This window comes from Chaetura pelagica, unplaced genomic scaffold (assembly GCF_000747805.2).
Source record: "Chaetura pelagica isolate M959 unplaced genomic scaffold, ChaPel_1.0 scaffold436, whole genome shotgun sequence".
NCBI classification, from domain to species: domain Eukaryota; kingdom Metazoa; phylum Chordata; class Aves; order Apodiformes; family Apodidae; genus Chaetura; species Chaetura pelagica.
The window spans coordinates 4,625,594-4,634,784 of NW_009953651.1; the positions used below are offsets into that span (position 1 = coordinate 4,625,594).

General features: G+C 47.9%; 1 protein-coding gene across 1 annotated transcript in view; it reads right to left on the reverse strand.

The window, feature by feature from the left end:
- Positions 1-6,816: 6,816 nt before the first annotated feature.
- Positions 6,817-9,191, reverse strand: part of ARL3 (ADP-ribosylation factor-like 3) — a 25,159-nt gene continuing 22,784 nt past the window's right edge. The window contains exon 6 of the mRNA XM_010000166.1: positions 6,817-6,989. Coding sequence (XP_009998468.1) covers positions 6,942-6,989 — 48 coding nt within the window. The 3' untranslated portion in view covers positions 6,817-6,941. The remainder of the gene's footprint in view (positions 6,990-9,191) is intronic.

Here is a 9,191-nt window from a genome sequence, read left to right on the forward strand (position 1 = left end):
GGAGCTGCCATTGTTTGCCTTCAATCAAGATGTTTCAGGCAGAATCAAAAGCACCAACTGGGGAAATCATCATCACAAAAAATCTTGCGGCTGCAAAATAGGTCAAGTAAGACTCCAAAGAGAGAGAGCGTCTGATCTGCATTGCGAGGAAGAATAGCAACAGCTGTGATCTCCAGTATATATGGATGGGCTGGGGGGGGATAAATATATATATCCATGCATATGTATAACCGCTTACAGCTGTTGGGCCGTATGTTCATTAGGGCCAACTGTTTTGGAGGCAGAGGGATCAGCACTAATCGGGAAAGGGAGTTTATCATCACATTCAGAGGCAAAAGTGTCAGGAGCAACTGCAGCCCCCCCGCCCCACAGCCCACACCAGCTGTGCCGCGCTCAATGTGCCCGGCTCAGCGTCCCCCCGCCCGCCCCCACGGGGCTGTGAAAGCTGCGGATCCTGCCCTGGCTCTGGAAGTGGGCATGAGCTGTGGCCTCAGCCCCCTGCCTGGTCCCACACCCAAGTGCTGCGCCTGGGTGCAGAGGGGTTGCCATGCCTCAGTTTCCCCATTCCCCCAGACCAGCTCTCTGTCCCCACACCACTGTCCCAGTCCCCCATGGTGTGGCCCCCTCTGTTATCCCTGCCTGGCGCTGGCCTCACAGGTGCTGGCTATAAAAATGAGCTCAAAATACATATAAATCCTCCTGCTCATCAGGGAGAGTGATGGAGCAGGGACAGGACAGCTGGCTCAGCCACCCCAAGACGCCGCTTTGAGTGGTTGGTTGGGACCCAGCTGTTGCAGGGTGGGGACCGCACAGTGTGCCCAGCTCATGGGCGATGTTCTCAGTGTGAGGCGTCCCACTGTTCCCAGCAGTGTTCCCCCATGGCACCCTGAGCCCCTGTCAGCTTTCCTCCTCCACCCAGAAGAGCATTGAAGCTGGCAGGCTTTGGCTGCCATCGGTAGCACAAAATAAAGGTTGAAAAGCCAAGTAGCAAGGACAATTTCTATTTAAAAATACCTCTCATCTGTATGATTTATTTGCTGGGCGTTCCTGCCAGCTCCTAATGCAGCTCAGACTTGGGGCCTAACCTACCTGACAGCTCCCCTTCCTTGTAGGATTATTTATTTGGGGCTGTGTTTGGCTGCACAGCCCTGCTGCCCGTGGGGCTGCAGCTCGGAGCCGCGCAGTCACGGCACACTGCAAGCAGAGGGGCTCCTTCCAACCCTTCCTCTTCCAACTAGGATTTTATTTATTTATTTTTCCTTTTCTCATTAAAATGGATACAGATATTAATCTCAGTCAGCCAGCTAAGTAGGAAACGTGGAGGGAGCATGCCCCCCCACCCCACACTGTTCCCAGCAAGCCTTTGACAGCATCCCCCAGCACAGGCACGGCCCGACTGCAGCTTTACAGGAGTTTTGCTTCCAGTCAGCACTGGGAAGGGAAATAAGTGAACAGATTGCAATAAAAAAATCCAATGAGCCCAAATTCAGCCAAGTGAGCCTGAAGCTGCAGTTTAGCCAGGCGCCAATCACAAGGCTGTGGTGCGAGCTTGTTTCCACTTAAACAAAACAAAATAGAAGAACATTTAAAAGGCTTCAGTGCTGGGTGGGTGCCCAGGTGGGTGGCCAAGGGTTGTGGAGCACCGTGGCCATGGGCCTGGCTGCCCCTTGACAACATGTGCCTGACAGAGCACGGCAGGGCCGGGGATGCCCACATGGTGAGAAGGCAGAGGCTGAAATCTTTGGCTCTGCGGCCCCAGACAATGTCTCTGCACTGATCAAGGCAGCCGTCCAGGGGCTGCGAGGCCATAAACAACAGGGAAACACTGGTTGAAGAGGAACAAAAAAAAATATCTCAGTGTTTATTTCTCCTTCAGGCTGTGGATTATCATGATTATTTTCTTTTTTATTCCCCTCCCCAAATCCAATCCACTCGGTTCCTTGTCCTTTCGGGAGCACTAAATTCATCATGTGAATGTAAAGCGGGGCTTGTGCAGGGAAGGGAGCTGTGGTTTGCTCCAGCAGACACATGCAAGGTCACACGCAGCCTCGCCATAAATTACCGCGCGTCCCACCGTAAACAGCAACAGGAGAGGGAAGCGCGGCGGCTTCGGGGGCAGGGGCCGCAGGGGCCGATTCATAACGTCGTGACAAGTCAAACAACTCTCAGGGTGTTCACTTGCCAGAGAAATATTTTTCACATCCAATCCATTAGGCAAACAAGATGAAAAAGTATTTCCTACTTTGCTGAAAAAATACCCGGGCTCGGTATAAAGCGTGCCTTAAAAAAAAAAGAGAAAAGAAATTAAGTGTGACCATCTGTAATGTTTTTTTCCAGCGGCTCTGACAGCCTTCCAGGCATCCTGGCCGTGCAGTGAGGGAGCTGATGCTTTAAAGAGCTCTAACAGCTCCTTGCTTTTTGGCCTGTCACGATGTTGCAGGAACAGTAATGAGTCAAATTATTTGAAAAGAAACAACTCCAGAATTTGCTTTCCTCCCTCCAAGCCCCCTCCAAGCCTTGCTTCACTGAACCAAACCCAAATGTTTGCTGCTTCTCTTTTCCCCCTTCCCTTTTCCTGCCAGGTTGGTGGGGAATGTGTTTCATGACATGCTTTTTTTTTTTTTTTCCTACAAAATTATTTTTGAAACAGGAAGATCCTCCCAAAGTTTGCCTTGCTCGCTGGCTGGCTTCTCTGATAGTTTTGGACAAGCAAAAAATCTAAAGGGAAATGGCTTCTTCCAACAGTTTTGACCACTTCTAGTATGGGTGACTGTCCCTGATGGGAAGGTGGAGGGGAATGGTTTAAAAGCAGCTTCACAGACTTACCAGCAGCTCCCTGGGAAGGCACAGTCTTTGATTGACTGACTTCTGGGAAAGTGACTCTGTCAAAGAAAAAGGATCACGCCAAACACGAGTTGTCTTTCTACTAAATTTTAGTTTATTTCTTTTTTTTTTTTTTCTTTTTTTTTTGACAAAGACATCTAAATTATACACTGAGTAACAACATGACCAGATATTGCAAATACCCCTTTTTGGTGAAATTCAAAAAGGGAACATAAAAGAAAGAGCTTGTGTGGACCCAGCCAGCCCAGGGAATGCAACAGCCACCACCTTTTGCTTTCACAGAAGAAAGAGCAAGTTTGGGGGCAAGTTTGAGTGGGCTGGTCTCAACCCAGTACACTTAATAAAAACGGTTTGGTGATCAGTTCTATTTTCAACAGAGAAAAAAAGTAATTAATGTGCAAGAAGCAGTACTGGAAGGGGGCAAATTGGGAGAAAGTTGAATGAGGCTTTGGCAAGCATTCTCCAAGGGCAAGGACAGACATTCTCTGTCAGAGCTGCAGCAGGGGGACGTGGCTGCAGCCAGAGGAGGACATGAGTCCCCAGGCCCAGTGCTCATGATTAGAGCAGGGGTTTGGGACACACATTTCCTTACATGCCCTTGGAGAATTTCACTTCTCCATCATCTCTCCCCTCCAGAGAACACAAAGGAGCAGGAGAGGCATCTCTCATTTATCGCGAAGGTAAAACCAGATTTAATGATGTGAAAGTGAAGCAAGACAAACTCCCTGCGGGAGGGGAATTAACCCCTATGACAAACTTCTTGAGGCCTGGCGTGGATCTGTCACTCTGAGCCTTTAAATCAAGGCTGAGTGTCCTCCTACCAGAGGTGCTCTAATTCAACCGCAAGTCACCGCACCGGCGGGTGGGTTTAATGGGCTGTGTTATGCGGGAGGTCAGGAGAGGGGAACATAACGGTCTCTTCTGGCTTTAAAAGCATCTGAATCGACGGACGTGTGGCAGAACTCCACCCATACCAATGAGGAGGTTTGCTTCCCCTGAATCTCACTTAAAGGAGGAGAAAGCAGACAAGAGTTGGAAGGACAAAGCCTCGTGTATGCAATTACCATAAACGGAACAGGAGCTGAAGGGCTGGGAGAGAGGCAGGGGTTTCACTGCATGGCGTTTTGGCTGTCCCCAGCCAGTTTTACAGGTGGTATATGTAGCCAAGTGCTGCTGAGGGGGGAGAGGTAAATATATACAGATAAGGAGCAGCAAGTGAACAGAACCTCAAATCCTTTTACATTTTCACCAGGTCATGCACAGGGAGATGTCTACCAAAAAAAAGGAGATTTAGAGCCATCGCTGCTGGGTGGTTTACTTAAGTCATTTTAACCCTGCACCTCCATCCTCCCAGCACAGCTTGCTCTACCACAATCTTCCTCTCTTACTACCTGGTGCAGTTAAACCAAATTAATCTACTGGATTACAGGTGAAGCTCTGACTGGTACAGATGCACATAACCAATACGCATAGCTACGTGCAAACATAAGGAATGAGCCAGCAAACCCTTCTGGATCCTGAGTTCAGTAAGGCAGATTTTCCTTCCAAACTGGAGTAATATGAAAATTATATTTTACACACATTTCCAAGTTTCACCAATGTGAGCCTAAAAAAAACCCGAATTACCTTCTCAGATGCTTTTTGGACCCAGAAAACTAAACTGTGGCACAGATGGGGTGGCATGGGATAAGCTTGCCACAGGTAAAAAAGTAGTGAGTGGGAAAGCACCAACTCAGCTCCCTAGCAAGTGAGAAGGATCAATGCCCAAGCACCCAAGGGGACTTTGCTCTGTCCTGCCTGGGCCAGAGGAGGGATACCCAAGCTCTGCAGCTGGCTTGCAGTGCAGGCAAATCCAAAGCTCAGGATTATCTGCCACAAAGCTCTGCCACTCAGCCAGCACAAGGCATGCCTTCAGGAAAGGGCTGCAAGTCTTTACAGAGCTTGCATCAGGTAAATGCATTAATTGCAAGGAAAAGGCAATGCTGGGATGCATTTCTCCTCCTCAGGCTAACCCAGGAACATGTGGTGCTCAGATTCCTAGGGTTCCAGATAAGCCAATGCAGCTGGGGAGACACTGAACAAGCTATGTTTAAATTAACATCTCATCTTATGACTCCTTGCTCAATCCATGCAAAGCTGCAGCTGTGTCACTTTGTGTCATTAGCGATTGCTTAACAGCTCACTTGAACCTGCTCCTTCCCCCCTCCCAGTTGTCCGGTTTTTAAAGCAAGGCTCTGCTACTCGGGCAGGCACGTCCTGCCTCGGTGCCGGAGACAGATGCAGTCAGAGGGTGCTGACTCACAGACGCAGGCAGATTAAAGTTGGATTGCTAAAGCAGTTGCTGTCCCAGCTGTCCCTCTGCCCCCAGCCACAGCAAAGACAGCTGAACTATACACATAGAGCAACCCCTGAGCCGCTACTGTACGCCCTGATGTTTGGGGGGGGACCCGGAATCGGGCCCAGATGATTTTAATCTGCCGGGCTGTATGTAACACGTAGGCGGCCAGGGACTGCTCCACGCACAGTGCAGATGTTTCTGCTGTGAGGTGGAGACGTCCAGGGAAGGGAGGAGCAAAGCGCTGGGCGCTCCAGGGGTGTCAGCCGTCTGTCTGGGTCCATGAGTCAACTCGCTGACGCGTGGTAAAGCCACATGCTGTAGTACAGGCAGCTTTCCCCATCCTGCCCGCCGGTCCGTCTCCAAGAGGTAGAAGGGGTAATACAGTCCCTAGTCATTCTCTGGCCTTTCGCAGGCAGCAAACAAAGCTGGCAAGCAGGGCAGTGGGATTATTTTACCATCTGTGCATTAGAAACTGGCCCAGGAGTCACCAAGCTCACTTCATGCAGGACATGGCTGCTTTGGCGTGCTAATGACTCCTGCTCACTGTCAGCTGGGGCTAGATTTGAATTGGGGATGAGGAGGTGGAAAACACATTCTCTTTCCTATTTCAGCAACTGTATCGTTTTAGAGGAAAGCCAGATCAGGGAAGACTGAATGCTCATTTTAAAAAGTGCTTCCCATCTGCCATTCATCAGGCTTCTCACCCTCCACCGGGGCAATTTGCAGCTGGCACTGGGCTAGGGCCACCTCAGGCCCTGGTCACCCAGCCTGCCATGGGGCAATCCCCTGAGTCCTTCAAAGGGCTCAGCAAGGCCTGCTGAGGAAGGGGGGCAGGAAAATGTATTATGCACATTTCAAAAAGGAAACCTGGGACCTGGTATCTCATTCTAGAAAGTAATCATGGACTTAATTGCATTTTGCTGCAAGAGTTGCCTTAACATCAAGGGAAAATCAACAGGGATTGTTCAACATCAAGACTAATCTCGCATATGGAACTTACTGAATGGAGGAACCACGTTTTTGCTGGCTCAAGGTGAAATGCTGGGATAAATTCTCCTTCAGCTGCAAGAAAAGCCCTAGGCACGCTCATTTTGCATTATTCCAAGTGTAAAGAGCTTCAATTATGCACATATAACCCTTCTCTCCCTTCTACAGCGGTGTCGCAATGCAACAGTGCCTCGTTATGATCAAACTCCTCTTTTATGGCTATAGGAATACATGGAAGTCTTCTACCCTCATTACACAAATGACTCTTTAGCAGCTTTATTTTAAGAAACTACCCACAATTGGTAACACAACCGCATTTTATCTGTCACTGAGGGGAAGCTGTGAGTGACACCTGAGCGTGTGTCCTCAGCAACCGCAAACCCGCACATATAGGGCAGGTCCTATGCATCTAAGCAGCTACAGAAACTCACCACTCCCTCTGCTCCACACTGAATCAGTCTTGCTTCTGCTTACAAACTCACTTGCTAATCAGACTTTTAATACTATTTATGCATAGGAAGCAAATACATAATTCCTTTATTGGGATAAAAAAATTATACTAAAGAGCAGGTCAAGTTCCAAATCCAGCAGCAGGTTTTAACCGATGTTGTTCCCTTTTTCTCTCTCTTTTTTTTTTTTTTTTTTTGTTTTCTTTTAACAGCTGTAGCTGTGCACAGATGGAAAAACATTTGGTCAGAAAGCAGCAAATTAGTGTTTTCAGGCTAGAATTCTGCTCCCACTGCTCCTCCATTTTCATGCAGCTCAGAACGCTTTATTTCTTCTTAGCATTGACATTTTTGCACACCCAATTCATGCCGTCCTTCAGACAGAGAAAGGCAATATTAGTCAAGCAAAGGGAAAAGGAATCCTCAAATCCCACCCTACCACCATTCTGCAAGCACCATCTTCTGCCTCCTCATCTACCCCCCACCTGCCCTCTGTGTCCAAAAATGCCACGGGTAAAAAAACCAAGTGCTTCATTGCTGGGTAGATGTTGTCACAAAGAGGTTATTAAATCTTTCATCTGACCATAAAAAGTATCATCATCTCATCACGCCACTATGTGTAGGTCCTTTGAGGAAGGATCACTTTGCAGTCAAGGTATGCCAGTGGCAGATGAAGGCTCAGCTCCAGGTTCAGCTCCAGATGATTTGTGTAACCTTGGGCAAATCATCCTGTCTTTGAGGCCATGGGTTTTAGGGGGCTGTTTGTTATACAGTCAGCTCCCTATTAAGAATACAGCTCTAATTCTCTGCTCAGCTGCATAAGAATATGGCTCTAATTCTCTGCTCAGCAGCAAGCAGCAAATCCAGATCCATGGAAGCCAATGCAATAAGTGCATCTGGACTCTTGCTCCCTGTTCCTCAGGGCCCCACAGAAAATGGGCCTTGAGGGGTTCCACAGAGGCTCAGTGAGAAACAATAGTGGTCATGTTTTTAGAGGATGATACACTCTTTAGAGTATTTCTGTAAAAATGCGTGCATGGCACCTCTGACCGCTGGAAGCAGAACGATAACACTTGTGCTGTGAATACCTGAGTCCTGAGTTTATTGCTGAGATCCCAGAATGGGATATGCTATTGAAGGGCAAAGTGACATTTTATATGTGACTGACAGTTAGCTGTTGTGAGATGCGTGGAATAGAGCACAAGATGCACAATCTCCTCATGTTTGTGTCCCATCAAATCCATTAGCTCTACCCCGCCTACAAGGTATCTCTGCTGACAGGGAGGCTCAGGGCAGAAAGAAAGCAAGGTAGGGTTTTTGGGTATGAGAGGGAAGTGGCAGATGTTTGTGCTTGGAAATTGGGTAAATGTCACCCTGGAGTTCTGGAGAGGGGATTTCACTGTATGATGTTCAATGATCATTTTTGGATTGTTAAAATTATAGTTTGACCCTAAGAAAGCCTAGAGCCTTTGGGCCAGCATCACTGCTAGCCCTGTGGTAGCAGTGTCACTGGCTTCCTATGCCATTGTCCCCAAAATGCCAAAAGGCTGCCAAGGCCCTCAGCTGCCCCAAGGACAGATGGCCAAAGGCACAGCTCAGCAGGCCCTTGGGGTGAGCTGAGACCCACTGCCATGCTTCCATGTCACCCCTCAGCCACAAAGGTGGTGGCTGTGTTGGAGGGGAGCTAAAGAGTTAAGAGAGAGGAGATGGAGTCCTCAGGGCTTAATCAGAAGCAGAGAGGTTCTCACTTGAAAATACCAATTCACCTTGATAGCTGCGCTATGTGACACTTCTTATCTGAAGGGGAGCACCAACTTCTGAAATGAGCCCTTGTTGCTGTGTTAAATAAAGAATAAGCAAGCCCAGCTTGTGCTGGGGTGCACATGAGGCCCTACACTAATAACACTCCTAACTCTAACCTTGGGGAGGGTTGATGTCTCCAGTTTCATTTATTTATCTCCACAGCAGAGATCAGTGTAAAACAAATTGTCTGAAATCCTCAGAGCAAATGGGAAAATACGAGAGGTAGATTCATTTTAAGGCCCAGTAGCTTTGTGTCTTCCTCTTTCAATAACACTGATAACCTAGGTGTAAAACATGTAATGCCTTAAGCAATCAATAGCGTGGTTTAAAGCTTATCACTTTAGAGAGAGAGGGAGAGAGCCATTCCCAGCATGAGGAATGCCAGGGCTTAACAATGGGGCTAGGAGAGGTGTCAAGCCTTCAGCTTGATTGTGTGCTTTAGAAATCTGCATGATTGCCTGCAAAGGGTAAAAATAAATAAATAAATAGAAATGCTCCCACAATTATTTCAGCTTCCCCTGCCTCGGAAGCAATAATCACATTTGCACACATCATGGCATACAAGGCAAGCAGAGCTCCTCATTCATTTTGAATGCAGGTTTATTTGCTGAACCAGAACAGCTGAGACAGCTTAAAGTAATAAATATCAGCTGACACCCTCTGCTATTCAGCACAGTAATCTCAGAAACAATACATCGCTGCAAAACAACAAACATGCATCCTATCTTCTACCTAATCTGACCACAACCTGAATTCACAGTGATTAAAACTCT